The 21,423-nt window shown below is 38.0% G+C and overlaps 1 protein-coding gene across 1 annotated transcript in view; it reads left to right on the top strand.

The window, feature by feature from the left end:
- Positions 1–20,344, top strand: part of adcy6b (adenylate cyclase 6b) — an 80,668-nt gene extending 60,324 nt beyond the window's left edge. Inside the window, exons 10-23 of the mRNA XM_036591589.1 lie at positions 34–162; positions 2,669–2,697; positions 3,094–3,241; positions 4,677–4,774; positions 4,922–5,009; positions 5,123–5,239; positions 6,555–6,713; positions 6,848–7,023; positions 8,380–8,403; positions 8,871–9,003; positions 11,409–11,672; positions 12,488–12,692; positions 14,081–14,205; positions 16,543–20,344. Of these exons, the coding sequence (XP_036447482.1) occupies positions 34–162; positions 2,669–2,697; positions 3,094–3,241; positions 4,677–4,774; positions 4,922–5,009; positions 5,123–5,239; positions 6,555–6,713; positions 6,848–7,023; positions 8,380–8,403; positions 8,871–9,003; positions 11,409–11,672; positions 12,488–12,692; positions 14,081–14,205; positions 16,543–16,671 (1,824 nt within the window). The 3' untranslated portion in view covers positions 16,672–20,344. The remainder of the gene's footprint in view (positions 1–33; positions 163–2,668; positions 2,698–3,093; positions 3,242–4,676; positions 4,775–4,921; positions 5,010–5,122; positions 5,240–6,554; positions 6,714–6,847; positions 7,024–8,379; positions 8,404–8,870; positions 9,004–11,408; positions 11,673–12,487; positions 12,693–14,080; positions 14,206–16,542) is intronic.
- Positions 20,345–21,423: the final 1,079 nt, after the last annotated feature.

Raw genomic sequence — 21,423 nt, 5'->3', positions numbered from 1 at the left:
GTGTGTGTGTGTGTGTGTGTGTACACCCTGCAGAAAGAGGAAAAGGCCATGATGGCTAAGATGCAGCGTGCCAGGGCCAACTCCTCTGATGGGTTAATGCCCCGCTGGGTGCCTGACCGATCCTTTTCCAGGACCAAAGACTCCAAAGTCTTCAGACAGATGGTAAACCCTGCACACTCCACTCACACACTCAGCCTCAACACACACAAACACACACACACACACACACACACACACACACACACACACACACATGGTTGAATGATGTTTCCGCATTTTGTAATAACAGAAGCGATAGCAACAAGCTGTAATTGCATCAGCTCTGAGTCAGTTCCTAAGTGTGAATTACTTCTGCTGGATCCTGGCTTATATCAGCACTGGGACCCTCCAACAGTGAGCTGAGACACAATGACAGAACAGATAACTCAGTTTGACTCAACCTTATTTATATAGTGCGTTCTGTATGGAGAGGCATCTTTACAAAATATTAAACTGTAAATAATGTAAAATCGATAGACAAGAGAAAATCAGTATAGTACAGGGAAGTATATGGATCATCCTACTGAACTGCTTCGAAGTCAGACTTCACATTTCAGACTTTAGGCTAAAATCTTTTTGCTTTGAGTGACCCTATACCTTCATTATGTTCATTTTATTAAAATAAAGATTGACCGTTCCATTTAGCTAATTTTGCATGAAACTCAAAAATGCTAGCCAGTGCATGACTAGCAAACACAGCTTTGAACAGTTGTACACATAAAATCATAATATTGTATTATAACACCAAAAAGTTTACTTGATTGCAAAAAATATGTTTCAGTAGTGACAGTTCTTTATGTCACACTGCTTTTCAGAATTTGGGACACATTTTCTTCAAAACAATGGACTGTTCACCATGTGGCCATGAGGGATAGGGATGCAGACTCACGTCCTGCTCTAAAATGCAGGGGCGTGGCTAAAATAAGGCTCTGCCTATGAACTACAACTCTATTTCCATAGTGACATGAAAATGTGGGACAGCATTTTTAGTACAGTTTTTTAATAAAATGATAAATAATGAATTTAAATATTTAAACTCCACTGTAAAAGAATTCAAAAAGCTATTTTAAAAAAATTGAAAAAAAATACAATAGTAATTACCCTATAAATGATGATTTCAGGTATATTTAGCTTTTTACTATATCAGTTAATGCTTCACTTGGTAAGAAATAAATCATAATATGATCATTGTAAATATCTAAAGTCTGAATACTTTTTTTTTAATAGTTTTTTTTTTACAGTGGGACCACAGTCCAGACTAATCTGGTAGAATGGTCCATGTATATGAAAATAAAAGAATACAAATATCTGAATTAAGACTAAAGCTACACTATGTACGTTTTGAGGATTTTGGATCTCTCTGGTGGAAATGTGTAAGGTGTAGAAGAATATATTGTAACATGGGTTGTGCTTCAGACCCCTTCCCCAAGTGAAAGAATCTGATTGTGAGTGCATTGAAAGAGAATTCAAAGAGAACTCAGTCAAAACGTGGTGAAGGACGTGTGTTCTGAGGATCTACGTGAATTATCTACTGTTGTCATCACATATTCATCAGTGTAATGTTAAATTTGCATTTAAGACCTAAACTTCGAGCCAGACCTTCTTACTGAGTCTGTGTGTAATTCCCAACGAATTACTGTTTCAGGCTTCACAAGGCGACTCACACCATAAAATTTGGACACCATATTTTAGTGTTTTTTCCCCTCCTGACTCAGTAATGCTACTCTTTTTAATTGTAACTTTTTTTTTTTTATTTTAAAACTATTATATACCATATCATGGGAAAACTAATGTGTCCTCACATTTTTAAATAAAAGAGTTTCACGTAGTATGTAAAACATTGTTAAAGTTTCAGAATGTAGCATTAATTCCTACATACAGTCCATTTAGGGAAACTAAACTTGTTTTGAATTCAATTTTTTTGGCAATGAAACCAGTGCGTTTACATGCATTTGCCTGTTCAGACTGTAGCGATTTAGCCCCGCTCATTTACACTGAAGCTATGAGTGTTTTGGGCTGAGCTGCATTCCGAAGGAGGTACAATACAGGGCAGCCAATCAGAACAGAGATAATTATATATAAGGCTTAAAGGCACAGTAACAAAAACATCCTGTTTCATTCTAAGATAAATTGGAAAATTGCCATGTAAAAATGACACAAATGTCATTAACAATTTCTTAGGAAAGAAAAATAAAATACATGAGAAATTTCAGATATGGGCTCTTTAAAATGAGCTATTTTAATAGAAGCTGTTTCATGATAGATTTGTTACAGGATTGGATCAGATTTATTTATTTTACCCTCCGATGTCCACTACAGCATTTTCTGTTGATATCAGCCCGACACCGAAACCTGGCATCCTATCAGTGCCGTCTCTAATAGACACAGTTTTAGACTATTACTATGTTATTTCTTTTCTGTCTGAGGTTCTCTCCCTCTCGTTGTGTCTTTATCTCTCGGTTGCTTTCTTTCTGGGTGTACTCTGAAGTCTGGACTGCTAATTAAAGCTGCGGGCTGGAAAAGTCTTCTTGGCTGTATCGCAGCCTGTGCTGAAGTTGTCTGTGTTTTTGTGATTCGTTCTGTTTGCACTGGCTACTGTAACTAATCTCTGCGTCCTGCTTGTCCCCAGGGCATCGACGAAGCCTCCAGCAAAGACAAGTGAGTAGTGCTTTTATTAGTACTCCAATCCCCTCCTGCGCTCTGGCCTTGCTGTAGACGCTGGGTTAGATTTCTGTGCTCTTACAGTAGCGGGTCGTCTCTCTATAGCACTGAGCCTGCATGATGTGAATATTCATGTAGGGAGTTAAGGCCAATAAAGCCCTCCTTTGTGTGGCTTTGTGCAGAGCCGAGCTGACTGCTATTAATAGTTAAATAGCTTTAGCGATATGTCAGAACAGTGATTTGAACTATGCTGCCATGCAGAGGGGGATCATTATTTGATCCCTATGCGCTGCATACGAAGTGTTTGACAGCTCTCTTTAAACCCTACACTACAGCTGTGTGACCCGTTGCTCTCTCTGAGGTGTCTGTGTGTGTGCGCTCTGATTTCTCTAGCCACTGTGCTCAGGAGGCTCTGAACCCCGAGGATGAGGTAGATGAGTTTTTGGGACGTGCCATCGACGCCCGCAGCATCGACCAGCTACGCAAAGACCACGTCAAAAAGTTCCTGCTCACGTTTCAGACGCCATTTCTGGAGAAAAAGGTTCATAGACAGTCCACAGCGCATCATATCAAACAGTGCAGATGATTGAACCACTAAATGCTGAATTCCAAACAGATGGAACACTGAAAAGAATTTCACTGAATTCACTTAAAGTGGAATTTCACAGATTTTTCCAAATTTCTACATGATTAAAATCACTAGAAACAAATTCATTCAGAGTGGTTGATGTGAAATGGTTTTTTTATAGATAAACAGTGGTGGTGATAGGAGTCAGGGGTCACAATGTCTATAACACAAATATAGCCATTTTTTTTACTATCCAAAACCACCAGTGAACCAAAACGTCTAATGAGTTTTTACATTTAAATGTAGATCATGATAAAATAACTGAACTAAAAAAATACAAACTTTTAAGTAATATTTTGGCTTACAACACCCCACATATCTCTCTGGCATGAATATATTTCTAAAAAATATGTTTTAGGCCAAAACCTTCTCAAAGCTATCTAAAACAGTGTCTCAGGCATCAGGTAGCATATTCAATGGCAGCATAAACACAAGCAGCATATTCAATGACTGCGTAACCATTTCCTGTATTAACTTATTTTGAAGTAGATTTTAGAGCCAAGAACGATGATCACCACTAGTTCCTGTTCTGACTCAACGAATTTCTGTAGAACATTTAACCACTTAAACAATTTGTAAAATTTCTCTTTTAATTCAAATAATTTGTCTTTGAATAAAGGATGTTACATCAACACAACTGATGTAATATAGAAGTCCGAATTATATACTTCATCAGAGGGCAGTGTAGAGCCTGTGTCTTACATTTTGGTCAGAGGTTCTAGTCTGTTCAGTTTAAAGAGGGAAACATAGAAAGACCACTACAGTTGTCAAAAGGCAAAACACACACCAAAATATAAATTTTATTAATGTGGAAATGTGGAACATTTGAATCAAGTCAATTCAGTGCACGTTTTTCAATGTAAACACCAATTGGAGCTGTTTTTTTTTGACTGTAGTCTATTCACAGGTGTCAGAGTATACCCAAAATATCAAACATGCATGCTTAGATTCAAGTCGATTTTAGACCAGTCATTTTACATGATGGACACTGTTGTCCCACAGTGAGAGAGAGGAGCTGCTCACAACTGGAAAGCTATGATTGCCTCTACAGTAGCTCCAAAAATAACCCAATAAGTCTAGGGCAAAACTTTTTTTGCTTAAATCTGGTGGTAGTTTCAAAGTAGCCTACTAGGTCACAAGCTTGGTTGGCATAGTGACATCACTTCATCACTTCTTGTTATTACAAAAAAATGTTTGTGCACTAACCAGCCGAAATCTCACAACACTACATTACACACTCCATCTAATACCCTGTACTATTAGTGTTTAGTATACAGTTGTGATACAGCATAGATTTGCCAATGATTGAATTCCATTATATAATTCAACATGCTCTTTTTTCCAATAGTATTCTAAAAAGGTGGATGACCGCTTCGGCGGATATGTGGCCTGTACCCTGCTGGTCTTCTTCTTCATTTGCTTCATTCAACTCACTGTCCTCCCACAGTATGTAAATAAAATGGTTGACAAATGTTTATATATCAAGATCCCACATGTAAGCTACTTATAGCCTAATATGTAATGATATAAAAACATATATAATAAACTTTTATGTAAAACACATGATGTTTACATGTTTTTGCTCTCTTTCAGCACAACACTAATGCTTGGCATCTTCATCAGTATCTTTATAATTCTTGCCAACATCCTCTTCATTTGTGCCATCTACTCCTGTGTTAAGGTTAGCGCTGCTGTATCAGTCAGCCTTAAATTTTTGAATTTTCATTGGCGTTAAAATGGTTTTATTTGGGTGAAGTATTCACTCTTTTTTCACTCTCTCTCTTTTTTTCTCAGCTCTTCCCTGTTGCCTTGCAGACCGTGTCAAAGAAGATAGTGGAGTCTCGTACCAACAGCACGTTAGTGGGGGTCTTCACTGTCCTACTTTTGTTCATCTCTGCCTTCGCCAACATGGTGGGCACTGCTGTTGTTCAGTCTTAGGATGGCATTTGAATTGTGCTCAGCCCCTTTTTGATTATCTGCCCTTTTTGATTTTTGCAAACTTTCACAGGTGACATGAATTCACTCAATCCGTCACTGTTGTGTCTGTAGCTGGCATAGCTGGGCGGTAATGTCCCAGCAATGAGACCTTCTTTACAGAAGTATTACTTTGTCCTCTGCTTTCTCATTAAGCATCTTCAAAAGCAGCTCGAACTGGACTACAGCCGTGTGTGAAACACTCAAAGTTTAGGCTCCTGATTTAGGAGCTGAAACTCCCTGTGCTCCTTTTGCTTTTCCAAACGGAAAGTAGCCAATCCAGGCTCTGTTGGTCTTTTTGTGAGGAGCAAAGAATATCTTTATCACTTAAAGACATTCTGACTGTTTGTCTTACACAACAAGTAGTGGTTGAAATCTTCCCCTACGAAATGAGACCCTCAAATAAAAAAAGACCATTATTTCATTAACAGGCTGCTAGTGCTGCTCTGTAGGCGACCCTGCCAGTCTGCAGTGATAGCAGAGGAGGGTAAAGTTCAGCAAACTCACTGCTGGGCTTTTAAATTTAGGGCATCATATGACTTCAAAGAGGGGGGTCCGATAATTATTTATTAGCGCCCACCCCTAATTCTTCAGTGATATGAAGCTGAAGTCAGCGATTCACCAGCTTCTTGTTCGAATTTTGATGTTCCACGTTAAATGGAGCAGCAGTTACATTCTGGCACTTCAGGTGTCAAAACTGCTGGACTATTTAAGGTGGAGCAGGAAATTTAGCTAGTGAGCTACCGACAATAGCGTACTATTAGCGATTTTTTATGCTTGTTATGAAGAAAAAGACCAAATGCATTAAAACAACATTAAACTAAGATAATACAATGGTTATCATATTTTTTAACGGAGAAAATACTTCATCATCTCATCCAATACTTTTCCTGTAGCTTATTGCAGTTGTGTCAGAATGGCCACGTGTATCATTACATGTCTTTTTAATGCAAATAACACATGAACATTTTCTCATCAACTTAATAAACTAATAATTGATTAATCAACTAATCGTTACAGATGCTCTGCTGTATGTTTCTCTTCAGTCAGGATGGGCCAGTTTTGCCGTTTTCAGAATTGTAAACCAGCCTTTACTAACTCATATTGAATATTAGTAATACGTCTCACTGCGGTATGACAGTGTAATGCTATTAATGCTAGCAGTAATATGGTGTAATGTGATGTTTCTTCCTGTATGTGGATTTAAATTCTATTAGCCTCTGAAGAAATACGCTGGTTTATCTGTTGGCAGTTTACGTGCGAGAAGGAGGGTGTGATTGAATGTGTAGCTGAGGAGCTGAACATCTCTGAGAGCGCAGTGACGCTGTGTGTGCTGCACAACCTCACACACTCAGCAGGAGACACACTATCACTCTGTCCGAGCCAGAAAACCCCGTGTCCTTTCCCCGAGGTCAGTGTACGTGTGTATATGGAACTGAATGAGCATGTTGATGTGTAGCCTTCAGTTTTGCATTCATATTCGCACGTTCATGTCTGGATGAGTCTCCAGGGTCTGACTGCTCAGGGTTGTGTTTTCTTCTCCAGTACTTCACCTATAGCGTGCTGCTGACTCTGCTGGCCTGCTCTGTGTTCCTGCACATCAGCAGTATAGGCAAGCTGGCCCTGATGCTGCTCATTCAGCTCACCTTCCTGCTGCTGCTCGAGTGGCCTCTGGTGGTCCTGTTCGATAACACTGACCTACTGGTCACCGCCAACGCTCTGTGAGTTCACCATTAGATCTGTTAAAGAAAGATACGTTGGCTAGTTCTCCACTGGAGAAATATACATTGCAGACACAGCACTGGAGAAAGACACACTGGGTCTGTTAGCTCTCCACCAGTCTCAGATTCATATAGGTACTACTGTAGAATCCGCTGTCCTCCTTGAGGGGAGTCAATTTGCTAGCAAATCACAACCAGATAGGACATGTTAAAAAAAACAAGAATTCAAATGCAAGTATGTCATTTTCTTTTAGAAAAGCAGTAACTGCAAATGAATCTCTCGTTTTAAGTTAGTTGAAATAAATCATAAATACCTTGGAAATAGGGCCCCTACAGTTGTACGCAAAAGTTTAAATATGTCCAGTCAAATAATATTTATCTAAGAGAAAACAAGGTAAAACACTTTCTACAGGAAACAAAGTTATATATGACATGACATTGTTCAATATTTCAATAATTATAATAGAACAATAACAATATTAGCTGAGTTTAACATTGTTAAAAAATTTTGTACTCCAGAAGTTATAGATAAACAGTGATACACCTGACAGATGTGGCTGTAAGTTCTCAATTGTTATACTACTTTAAGGGCCTGTGAAATTGGATAAAATGTAAAAGAAGAGTTTTGAAGAGTTTAAGTGTTTGTTGTAAACATGGTTAAAGTTTTAAAAAACAGTCCCTTTTAAATTATATGTTTTTATGATGTCACTGAAACTCGCACGTTTGTTAATGCTTATTCAGCCTACATAATTTGGTTTGGATACATTTTAATTGTTTTTGTAGTACTAGCCAAGACAGTGTTTTGACCAAAAGAAAATCATTAATTATCAAGGTTGTTTTTGCTGATACCACTAAAAAAGCTGGTCGTCAGTATCGTTCAACTGTTATATTGGTCGGCCACTACTCTGAACAGACACATTCATTTCACTTTAATACATTATATTAAGGAGTATAAATGAAAGTAAAATGTCTTTGTTAAAACTAATGTTACTCTTTGAGCAACATTATTTCCAGAGTGGAATTTCATTGGAATCCACTCTGTTGAGTTTCAGAGTTAAAATCTTCTGCATCTGGTACTGACACTAGCTCTCCACTAGACAAGTTAGAGAAAGACACACTACGTACCCTGTTAGAGAACCAGTGTTGTAGCTACAGCAATGTGTCCTTCATTGTAGACAGACACAAATTATTTTAATGTTCACACAAAGTAGCTTTGTTTCATGTGATTTTGTTCTTCCCTTTCAATTCCCTTTCTGAGAGAAAGAAGCCTCTGCTGTGTTCTTAGCTTTGCGTGTCTGTGTGTTCTTTGTGGGTCATGTAGGCCACTAATGGGAATATTTCTATTTTTGTATACAGGTCCAGTTTCAATGGAACACATTGGTAAGTTCATGACACTAGCGTTGATTGTGAAAAATGGTTCAAAGTCAAAGTGATAGAATGATAGAATGAGCCCAAGTTGTTCCAGCTAACCTTGAATCTAATTTGGTCTTGGCGTTTTTTCATTGTCTCCAGCCTTCTAAAAAGTTTGCACATTTATACAAACCTATAAAACTGAGTCCTGACATTTAAGGACAAGCAGAAGAGTAGAAGTGACTGATAAAATGTAACTGGGTGAAAAGAAAGACAAACACAGTGTTCCACATTTTATTGCATATTGTTGCTGTTATCATGAAATTTTCGCAGTGTAAAAGGAGCTGATTTGATCACTTTGTCAAACAATGAAAAATGGAGATACTTGGTTTTTTTTGGACAGTGACGATATCAGTGCGGCTGTCGAACAGTGTCTACTTCTGCCACTGTATTGACTCTGAGTCCGTGCTCATGTCTGCTTCCTGTTCTCCTTATAGCCATGAAAGAATGAGTAAGGTGTCCTTGAAGGTGATGACTCCAGTAATCCTCACTGTGTTTGTGTTGGCGCTCTACCTGCATGCCCAGCAGGTTGAGTCCACTGCACGCCTGGACTTCCTGTGGAAACTTCAGGTAGTCCATGCTCATGTTACTGTGAATTACATTGTTCTTTAACTATGTAAGAGTAGAGATGGTATGATGACCACTTTCTCGTTTCCAGTACCAATACCAGTAATGAAACTGGTGATGGTCATTACAGTTATATGATATTCTAATTTGTAAGAATTCTCTACTACATAATATTCTACTACATTCACAGACTGGACCACAAATCCATAGTAGTGGACATAGTGGATTGAAGAACAGACAGATGTTAAATGTCTGTTTTCACCTCAGCTAACGGTTACTAGCCACATTGTATTTCACCTTGTACCTTTTTAGCTCCAAAACAGCGGGTTTATGAAGAATTAGCTGATACCAAGTCTAATACGTTTATTAAAGAATGTTCGAAGTTTACTCCATTAAATCTATTTAAGTAGAGTGTAAAATGCTACGTGCTGTAGCCATGCTTTGTTCTAGCTGCTACCCTAAAGTCCCAGAGACCCTCTGCCTTCATGTCACAGAGCTTCTTCTCTAGTCTCTGGTAGCTTTTGGCTGGCTGCAGTAGTCTTTCTATTCATCCTTCTTTGGACCAAGCAGATGAGAAACTGACCAATATGTAAGATGCAAGTTTAACACTGAGTTTAGAGTTCATCTGATTCGATATTCAGTAATCAGGACACGCAATGTTAGAGAAGCTAATTTGCATATAAAACATTGACTACATTTACTTTTCCATTTTTGAAACTACCATGACTATTCAAATATGTGAACATTGACTGATCCCTAAACAAAACCTTGCCAGTACTGCTGACACCGATCCAAGAATTTTTCTTTATGTTTTTAAAGTTAGTAATCTTTTTCTTTAATTGAATTATGTTGCTTAAAATAGTCATCTAAAAGTAGAATCCTCAAACTGCTTAAAATCGCTAATTTTTAAATGTACAAAAACAGAGACATGGATCCATATTTAGAGAATGTATAGCTTTACAGAGAAATGACAGGTTAAAACTTTTTTTTGTGCCTGCCATTAAACTCATAGGACTTGCATTTGGTTTCTGTTACATTTTCTTTCTGCATTGCACTTTTATTTAATTTTACTTTTAACCAATTAAATTTTTTATTGCTAGTAATTTATTGTTTTTATTGCAAACTTTTATCTTTTTATATTTTTAGTACTAAACTTTTCCTTTTCTGATTATGTAAAGCACTTGGATTGGCAGTTTGTGTGTTATACAAACTTGCCTTGCCTTATGTTAACATTAAGTTACACATGGCTGCTTTTATCTCGTGGCTTAGTTTATTTTCTGTAATATTTCCTAGACATGGAACAGAATTGGATGGTTTTTTGTTATTTCTCTCCAATCCAGCATTTTCTGCTGGTATCAGCCCAGTACAAAGACGGGTGGGTGCCATCGTAATTGTGTAAGAATCAAAAGGATTGCATAACTGAGTGTTATGAATCCAAGGCTTTGTTTGTGCTTCAGTTTGTAGTCATGTTCCTGTCATTTCTGTCACAAGGCTGTCATTTCAAGAAACTTAGTGACTGAGAAGGAAGGAAGGGTACATTGTGAGATCGTCTACAGTTTTGCAAACACGAAGCGGTCAGTTAGCCTTTATTTCCTTAATATTGCACACATAAATCTGTGTGCAAAATCTCATTTGTGTCATAACAGCCCTCTGGCTGAGACGCTCTCCTGATACAATACACACAGATACACAGGGAAGGCACAGGTGGTGTTGTAGACACGTGCTTGTCCAGTATATCATCTGAAATTAAGGGTATTAATAGAGAGTTTGTCCCTCTGTGCTGCTGTAACAGCTGCTACTCTTCTGGGAGGAATTTAGATTGGATGTTGAAACATTGCTGTGAGGATTTGATTGCATTCAGCCACACTAGTGCATTAGTGACAAACTCCACTCCAACCCTTTCAATAGTACTGGTTGGAGCTCCATCACTCCAGAGAATGCATTTCCACTGCTCTACAGCCCAGTGCTGGGGGGCTTTATACACCTGTAGCTGAGGCTTGGCGCTGGGCATGGTGACCATAGTGACTTCTACAGAGCATCCTATTCTATCAGTATATGTTTTTTATGGAGTTTCTATAAGCTGTATATGCAATATTCAACACCTATGTCAGCAATAGGTGCACCTTAAAGAAGCTCACTAGAGGTCACTTATTAGGAGTGTTGCAAACTTTTTGACTTACAGTGTAACTTACAACGTATAACAGCTCAGCCTTAAAACAGTAAAGCAACTAAAGTACAACCAATGACAAAATATATTTTAAAAACTAGAACAGTTTAAACTGCTTTCCAATACTAAAACTTACTTTTTACTGCGGTTTTTAACACATGATAATAAACATGCCTGTCAGTGTTCTTGTAGCATGTCATGGTCTGGTAGTCCTCACTAATGGCTGTGTTCTGCTGGCTAGGCTACTGAAGAGAAAGAGGAGATGGAGGAGCTGCAGGCCTACAACCGTCGTCTCCTTCATAACATCCTGCCTAAAGACGTGGCTGCCCACTTCCTGGCCCGAGAGCGACGCAACGACGAGCTTTACTACCAGTCATGTGAGTGTGTGGCTGTGATGTTTGCCTCCATCAGTAACTTCTCTGAGTTCTACACAGAGCTGGAGGCTAATAACGAGGGTGTGGAGTGCCTGAGACTGCTCAACGAAATCATCGCTGACTTTGATGAGGTAAGGAGGGGAAATGAGGACACCGTGGTTAGCTGTATTGACTAAAGTGATGGTGACAATGTGGTGCGTGACAGTCTATGTGCTAGCATCAACATTTTTTCTTCACTTTATCAACTCTGATCAATGACAATTATGTAAAACTGTTTAAAGGGCCCATATTTCTGGAGAACTGAATTGTCCTCGTTTTTCTTAAATAAATATGTATGTCATATATAAACATTAAGCAAGTTTCAAAGCTTACCGTTAAGTCATCTGTCTATACAGATCATATATGGAAACTAAACTGCAAAAATAGCTCGTTTGGACTCTTACTAAACGCTTTTACGTATATCCACCTATTCAGCCTTACACAGTTCAGCTCTGCCCATTAATGCTTAAGTTACAAGAAGTGTTTCAGCCCAGGCTGCTTTTTAAACAAGACAAAAAGAACCAGCCAATCAGAACAGAGATCATTTACATTTATCAGTCTTAAAGGCACAGGAACAAAAACAGCCTGTTAAATTCTAAGGGATAAAAACAGACTGAATTTTTTGGTACATAAACCTTACAAAGGACACGAGTGTTACGAGCAGAATAAAAAAATAGCTACAGTAATTTTCCTCTTGCCTGGATGTCAATCAGTCAAAGTTTAATGTCCCAAATTATCTTTTAATTTTACAATTGGTGGGGAATAAGCTTCTATTATCTGTTAGCAAACATGTTTAGACTGACCAGCTACATCTGGGGTGAACGAAAAATTGTCTAAATTTGTTTTTTTCAACTTTTCCTTCATGATTTTTCATTCATGTTTTTATTATTTTCCCATTTGTTTTCAGATAATCAGCGAGGACCAGTTCAAGCAGCTGGAGAAGATCAAAACAATAGGCAGCACTTACATGGCAGCGTCAGGGCTGAATGACTCTACGTATGACAGAGAGGGCCGCTCACACATCTTAGCGCTGGCTGACTACGCCATGAGACTCCGCGAGCAGATGAAGTACATCAACGAGCACTCCTTCAACAACTTCCAGATGAAGATTGGTCAGTAGCTCTCCTCTACTGATAAGTGTCCAGACAGCGGTTTGAAATTTCAGCATACAGTTATATGCAAACGTTAAAACCCCCCAGTCATATTATTTTTAAATAAAGATGATGACACATCCTCCACAGAGAATAAACTTAAACAGAACTGTGTCAAATTCTACAGCATAATTTCTGTTTATTTGTTGTGTTTGCATATATAAAATGTGCCACTTAAACAAATAACATTGCAAATACTGTACAATTGTGTATTAAAATGTGTGTGTTCACTTATTTCTACATAGAAAATTAACAAAACATTTGACTAGAGGCACCCAAACTTGTGCGACTCTACAGTGCAGTGGGCAATATGACTTTTTTGTGTATATATATATATATATATATATATATATATATATATATACACACACACACACACACATACACACACACACATACATACATATATATACACACACACACACATTCCTTATTGGAGATAAACATGGTGGCTAGCTAGTGTTAAAATATGGTGAAAGCTTTCATTTTAAAATGTGACAATCATCGCAGTCAATATGCTACAAATGCTGGCTAGTTTAAGGACAGCATTTCTCACTACCCCTGCTCGGATATGTCCTCATCCTCCTGAAGTAGTTTTATCATTCACACTGCCGTGTTTGTTTTTTTTGTTGTTTTTTTGCCACTGCTGTCTATCTTCACATGACTCACCCATGACAGTTGCTACAGTGGTAATGCAAAAGTAATGAACTCTGTAGAGCATCAGTGTCAGCCAGTACCAGATTCACACCATCACATGGAATTTGATACACTAACATCCTGAGGCAGATATTAGCTTCTTACTTGAATTTCCATTCCGCCTTAAATAGTCACAAACTATTGCTTGTACAAGCATCTAAATTTAACCGCTGTGTCATTTAAGCTGGGATGGGAAAAGAGAATTAGAGGTTAACTTGAGCTTCATCTAATGTAACATGTATTGTCTGAGTGTTCTTGTGTTTATATGTGTAAGGTTACACATTAGTTCACAGTAACTGGTATGAGAGATTAGCTGTACCTGATCATTTGGTTGATTTAGTGATTTATCTTTGTGTTTTTGGGTGTATTTGCTTAAACACAGTACCAGTTGACTTTTAGTTTAGTTAAACTTGCTCTATACAAATCTGTGTCCATATGCAGCTGGGGTTAGATGTCACCATTTTGCTTCATGTGAAACACAGTAACTTGCATCCTGATGTATTTTTAAGTGATGCCCACCCCTAGAGACCAAGCCCACCCCTAGAGACCAAGAGAAAAGAATTGAATTTTCTCTCTGGCATTATAATAGGCCAGCTGTGGCTTTACCTTATGAAAGTGTGAAAGCAGGCAGTGATCATGCATGTGCTCTACAGGTCTGAATATTGGGCCTGTGGTTGCTGGGGTCATCGGAGCTAGAAAGCCTCAGTACGATATCTGGGGGAACACAGTGAATGTGGCCAGTCGTATGGACAGCACAGGAGTGCCTGACTGCATCCAGGTACCATTTCTGTTAAAACCCCTATACACACAAAGCCATTGCTCATTCTCTGCATAGACACATTCTGAAGGATTATTCAGTGAACATATAAAAATCCACAGACAGTAACAATCAACAATACCAATGTCTGATTATAGCATTCTGTAGGTAATGAAACAGAAAATAATAATAATATATATTATATATATATATATATATATATATATATATATATATATATATATATAATGTGTGTGTGTGTGTGTGTATATATATACACAGATTACAGGCAGTGATTTCTTGATCTTGCAGGTTACACTGCCATCTGTTGTGCTCTGAGTGCAATTGCAATCTTAGAATATCTCAGGAAGGTTTAGATTAAGTAGAGTGCTGTTACTTTCATTAGTGTGCTCTTCAAATATAATTACATAATAATTTCATAGTGATTTAAGCATTGAATTTTCTCATCAAAGTGAATTGTAAGCTGCCATTACGTTACTATAAATGATTCAATTTTCAGAGCCAGGAAAAAAACAGAAACCATATACAGTCATAGGCAAAAGTGTGTGCAGCTTTGGTGAAATTGAATTCTGTTGATTTTTTACGTGAAAATAAATGAATAATAATCTAAGTGAAAATAAATTAATTCCTCTACAGCAGGCGTTATTAACCTTTTTTCACAGTGTGCCAATTTTTAAGGGTTAAAACTATTTTGTGACCCCCCTCTCTTCCCTTGCCCTGCAGGTCGCCCCACACAACTACACACATTACAGACGTTACAGGATAATCAAATAGTAAATCTGCTCATTTAATGGGATGACTAGGCTTGCATTACTTAACTAGCACTTTGCCAAAAAACACAAATCTTTTGTTTGTGCTAAAAGTGCTTAAAATGTCGCAGTCAGTCAGCCTATTAGTTCAATCAAGACCCTCCGTCAGTAACAAGCTCACCCAATAGAAATTCCTAATCGATGTTTGCCTGTTTTCTGAAGCCTGCAGGTGGCGCTATTGAGCAGAGATTGTTTGCTCTCTTCAAAATTATTTTCTAATTATGTTTTATAAAGTGTGTGTCTTCATAGCAACATTCTTGCGACCCCCAAGTTACTTACGGGACAGTAGGAAGGTGGACCCAAGTGCAGAGAGGAAAACCCATGAAAAAGGGTCTTAAATGAACTAATGAGGTGACGTAGGGCAAATAGAGTGATCCTGTATGTTGGGGTGGCTCAGAGGAGTTACCGCTGCGCCACAGGGAAGCACAGGTGAAAACGGGAAAAACACCTCAATGATTGGGAATGAACAAAATGGCGGGAAAGGGCAGACAAAGGGGAAACTGCCTGCTCAAACAGAGGCTGAGATAGAAAAATAAAATAAAAAAAAATCAAAAAACAAAAGATACTTCCTCTGTAATTATGAGAGGAAGATCAGTTTTGTGTTTCACCTGTTTGTTCTTTATAGAACAAACACTTATTGGTTGGCTTGGAGCCGTTTAAGCCTTCTTTTTGTGTTTTCAGTAGTTTTTGGGCAGTTTATTCTTTTTAGCCCTCTTTTTCTTCTTTCTGTCACTTTGGGGTGATTTCTTTTCTCAGCCCTCTTTCTTTTCTTGAACGACACTGAGTACTGTACTGGTCACCCCTCTACAAAGGTGTGACAAGGAGCTATTGTTTGCCATGGCCTTAAGCAGAGGAGCCCACAGGTGTGCCAGATTAGCTCCTATCAGCCCGAGGGCTTCTGGGAATTGGAGTTCCCTGAACTAGTGGTGCTGTCGCCCTCTGCTGGCAGCTGGCGGCACAGGGTGGACCTTTACAGGTTCTGCATATTTTAATGCATAATTACTGTTTATTTACTCAATTTAACATATTGGAAAATAAAATATAAAGTGTGGCCAGTGCAAAAGATATGGTACATTTTATATTTTGTTTTATTTTTTTTTGCACCATGTTAAACTATAAATAGTTAAAAATAAATAGGAAAAAATGCTATATTTGAACCGCGACCCAGAAGGATAAGCGGTTTAGATGATGGATGGATGCTATATTTGACTGATTTGCACTTAGAAAGTCAACCAAGGGTGTTCAAACATTTGCATACAACCGTATTTAACAGAAAATTATGAAAATGTTTAACAACTAAATCTGTGTGTGGATTTGTGTAATAGAGCAAAACTGATTATTTCAATTGAACATGCAAAAGTATGTATAAAACACAAGTCGGCTTTCGTGTAACAAGAAGTGTTACCAGTGCAATAAATATTGAATTGCACCATGATTTTGTTATCATCAGAAATAACTTACATGTAAGCATTAAAATTCAACAATCCCACTTTCACTGTATACTGATAACAGTCTTTGTTTCTCACAGGTGACCACTGATCTGTACCACGTTCTGGCCAACAAGGGCTACCAGCTGGAGTGCCGTGGCCTTGTCAAAGTGAAAGGGAAAGGAGACATGACCACTTACTTTCTCAACAGTGGCCCTTCTAGCAGTTAACACTGACCAAATGCCTCCGGTTGCACTGAAGTGAAAGAGGAGGATATGCTCTGGAGCATAAACGAAACATGCTTTTCTTGCTGTTCCGGAGTAAAACCACTGAGAGACTCACAGATTAGCCTGACGGTGGTATTGTATTTAATATATGCACACACTGAGAATATGTTCTCATTCTTAGCTGCTCTCATAGACTGTCTGAAAGAGCGAATGTCTAAGCGCGCTGGCCTTAGATGGAAGTGACTTCAGAAGAGGCTACATTTTCATTTCTTTTGTTTCAACACCAAAATGTGGATTCTTTATTTATTTTCTTTTTGACTGATTTTTAAAGACACACAACACACAAATATATATGCAAGGATGAAGAATAAGAATGCAGATGACCAAAGAACAAACGTGTTTGATATAGGAACACTACATGCGTGTTTGATATGTCAGAGCTATTGTCTGATTTCTTTTTTCTATGATTCTTGAAGATCTACGTTCTTTTATGGGCACTTAAGACTTTTTTCTTTTTGTTCCCACCACATAAAGGCTTCAGAGACCAGAGAGGGGCTGTAATGACTTTTATTCGTACAGCTTATCGATGCTTCTTATTGTTTTTGAAGAGTTTTGGGGAAGTGGAGTGAAGAAACTATGAAGGATGAGCATTGGCATTGGACACAAGAAATGTATCTTACTGTTTATGTTCTTATTGAACCTGTAAGTTAAGTGTGTGTGTGTGTGTGTGTGTGTGTGTGTGTGTGTGTGTGTGTGAGAGTGGGCTGAAGCGTCTGAGAGAATATACTGTCTTCTTTAAAGGGCAAAACTGCTCACTGTGAGGTTTCTATAATCTATGTGCAATCACTTTCTTGCCAAATTGACTGCTCCCAGGCATGTCGGACTTTTGTTATCAATATTTCTATATATAATTTTGTGTTCATTCCTCTTAAATGGTTTAATGGTTTAACTCCCCTCTCACCAAAGTTGATGGTTTTATGCCAACCCTTCCTCCATTCCAAAAGAAATCTCTAGTAGGGACAGAGTGGAAGTGTTGCTTTAACAGATACAGCTTTAATGCCGAACGCCCTCACAATGGGCCTCGTTCACCAACTGTTCTCAAGAAGAAATTTCTTCTTAAAACCTACTTACGCAGTTTTTATGAAGATTTTGACATTCACCAATGTTTGTCCTTAGGTAAGAGCAGAATCTACGCACACTCAAGAACACAAAGGTGCGAATAATTCTGTGATTTAAGAACATGTCATGAATCTGACGTAGACTTCAACTTAGGACTTTTCTCAAGAACACATTTAAGAGGAAACTTAGGGTGATATTGGTGAACGAGGCCCAACATTTGTAACCGTGTTCCCAGCAGATGATTGCTGGTAAAAATCTTTAATGTAAACATACCAGTGTTAAGGTATTAGGCATAATTAAACCCATTTAAAATGGTAATTCAAAATTTCTGCCTTATTAAATCATTAAGATGTAAACAAAGCCATTCTGAGTGGTTTGACGTGAAACTAGAATTGTTTGTGGAATTAGGAATGTGTCACAGTTGTTTACAGTGGTGAAAGGAACCAAAGCTACAACGGAAAATTATTCCATGAACTGGTTATGAATACACTGGCTGATGTCTTGAGACGTTGTTTTACCTTTGACTTCTGGCCCTTATCAGGCATCGAGGAAACCCCTAAAACTCATCTCTGTTCATTAGAATTACATATTTTGAAGTCATTTCCAAGAAAAAATCCCCTAATTCCTTAAAAGCTGCTTAGTGTAGATAGATAGATAGATAGATAGATAGATAGATATTTTTTCAACTTCATTTAGTTTGTGCAGATCTATGAATATTTCCACTGTGGAGCCAAATGGTTCTCAGGGCCGTACTGTGCCGTTCTGCGCTTGTCCGGACTCAAGTTATGATAAGACAAGTTATGGTTTCTTTTTCCATCTGTTGTGCCACTAAATCAGAAACAGGGAATATCTAAGAAATCTACACGAATGAGTGGCTATCTGCTAACAGGCTAATAGCTACACACACACCACCCACCACAAAATTTTATTCCGTCTGTCATTCCAAACACCAGTCTCACACCATGCTCTCAGATTCTTTGCCCTGGGTTTTATTTGAGCATCAGTTACTGAAACTGAGGCTGTACTGTGGCAAGTTACACCTGTAGCTGTCTAACTACACTAGCATTAGCGTAGCAAAGCAGGGTGCAGCTCAAAGCACCACAGAACCACAGAAGTCTATTTTTATTTCTTTTCTATATTTTTTTTATATCTTCTTCACTTAAACACCTGTCAAATTTGTGTTCTCATGTATGAGTCGGTGATTTCTAAGCATCGGTTCGCTGAATAGAGTCTGTACTGCAGTGGGAGGCACCATACACTTGTGTTAGCTTAGCTTAGCAGGCCACAGCTTAAAGCACTATAGCACCGGTTTAATTTCAGCTTTCTGTCACTCCACCACCAATCAATCACCTTTGCTCACTGAAATAAGTTTTTATTGTCTATACTTAGTCAAATCGAAACTATGCTGGGGTGTTTGGATCTCTTTAGCTAAGCTAAGTTAGCTAGAGGAGACAGGAGCCAGCTAGCATTAGCTTAGATAGGAGGCTACAGCTTCAAACACCAGAAAACAGGCTTATTTTTCAGCTTTCTGTCCCCTCTAACATCAGCCACTTGACTTTGCTTCCTCAGATTTGAGTCATTGTCATCTAAATTTGTGTCAGTAAAGCTTTTGGCAGTCAAAATCGAACCTGTTCTGTGGTGAGCAGAGCTAGCAGCATGCTAGCTAACCTAACGCTCACCAGCTACTATCTCCTGGTTAGCAGTGCTGTTTAAAAATTGGTGTTAGATTGAAGCTTTGATGTTTAATGAATGGTGGATTTAAAGTCATGCACTGCTTTCGTTTATTTGGCGTCAGTGTGAGCGAACTGAACTTATTTGATTGTTTTCTGGTTTAAAATAATGCACAGGATACTGTGGAGCAATACCACCATACATGTAGAACCAGTCAGTGAATAGCTACGTCACTATGTCATCCTACCAAACGGTTCTGTGGTCCCAAATACGGTTAGCAAACTGTGCCGAGAGAAATGCGCTGGGCCTGTTTTTTTTTTTAATGACCACAAGTAAAATGGCTATATTTTTTATGTAGACGTGGTGACTCCTGGTTCCTATCGCCACCACTGTAAAGAAATCTGAATTGCTGAGTTTCTCTACAATCAACCATTTTAAACCACTCTGAAATACCTTGTTTATGTCTGAATGACTGAATTATGCAGAAATTTTGAAAAACAAATTCATTCCATTTTCAGCAGCTTCATGTTTTAGAGTGTGTTTAAGTGATGATGTAATCTAACAGTGGACAAATCACGGATATGTTCATCATTTCTGCGAGGTGTTGCCGTCAGGACGGAATATCAGTGATTTACCATTAACACATAGGATTAGGGCTGCTGCAGTCATGACTGTGTCTTTGTAATAGTGCTATTAAAAAGTGACTCATGATCCAAATTCTCATCACTTTCAACTGGTTTCCATGTAAATGTACATTTTACATCCTTTTCTCTGCCCTATATAAATGGCCCTTTTTAAGTTAAAGCATTATAGTCCCACATTCAGGACATTTTCCACAAGACAGATCAATAAACTGTGCGCTTTATTCCAGGTTGTTTGTTCCAAATGGGTTTTGTGTATTTTATTGTGTATTCATTTATTTCTGCAGTCATTCATTTATTTATGTGGTTGTTGATTAAAGACATTTTATTACAGATGAACAAACCACATTAACTTTTGACCTTCAGCAGGTGGATACTTCAGCCAAACACCTCTGATATCTGTGATTTCAAATGTGCACATCATTTTCACATGAATAAAATATATTATATTAACACAGTAATTGCCAAATGTAAGAAAACTGAAAGACAAATCTGTGTAATATATATTTTATTTATGTGGAAAAAAAGTACATATTCCAGTGCAGAGTGAGAGGCTTAGTAAACTTACTGCCTCTGATTTTTAGGGTTATTTTAGTTTTTAAATTTTATATAGTAGCAGAAACTATATAATTTTGTCTTGAACCTATATTTGAATTTTTATCTTGTGTGCATGTTAAACCTTTGAAAATTAATGTTTTAAGCTTCTCTTTGTAATTTTTTTGGTCATGTATATTATTATATATAATTGTATTTATAATTATATATAATTATAATAATATTATGATACACAATACTTTAAAAGTCAGAGGTGTCGGGTCAGATTTTGCGGGAGTTTGTAATACGTCTTTACGTATTAACGGCACTTGTTTAGGTCTCAAATGCAAAACTAACATTATAGTGATCAAGATATGCTGACAGTAGTAGATCATTCACTCACATCCCCTGAAGTTCTTTTCAAGCACAACCAGTGTTACAAAATGTTCTTCGTCATGGTGCGCAGTTCCACATTTCCACCAGAGAGGTCTCCAAATCCCCAAATGTTACATCGTATAGCTTTCAGTTTAGCCTTCTAGATGCCTCTTTCATCCTGTACTAATAGACGCTCAAGTTCATTGAGGGCTGCTTGATCTCCTTTTCTAATTTTCATTGTTTGCATCGCAAATAGATCTGACCTCTGTGTAAAATTAGGGGTGACAAAACATGAGGCAACTCAGGTGCGATTTAGTTTTATATCTGCATTGAGCAAGTAAAGTTGCATGAATGTTTCACTGTGTAAAGTCAGCCTAACGTGTCCCTTGTCACGAAACACTACAATAATGTTCCT

The sequence above is a fragment of the Colossoma macropomum genome, unplaced genomic scaffold (assembly GCF_904425465.1).
Source record: "Colossoma macropomum unplaced genomic scaffold, Colossoma_macropomum, whole genome shotgun sequence".
In the NCBI taxonomy this organism is placed as follows: domain Eukaryota; kingdom Metazoa; phylum Chordata; class Actinopteri; order Characiformes; family Serrasalmidae; genus Colossoma; species Colossoma macropomum.
The sequence above is the reverse complement of the archived record's forward strand: the minus strand, read 5'-3'. Positions and strand labels throughout refer to the sequence as shown.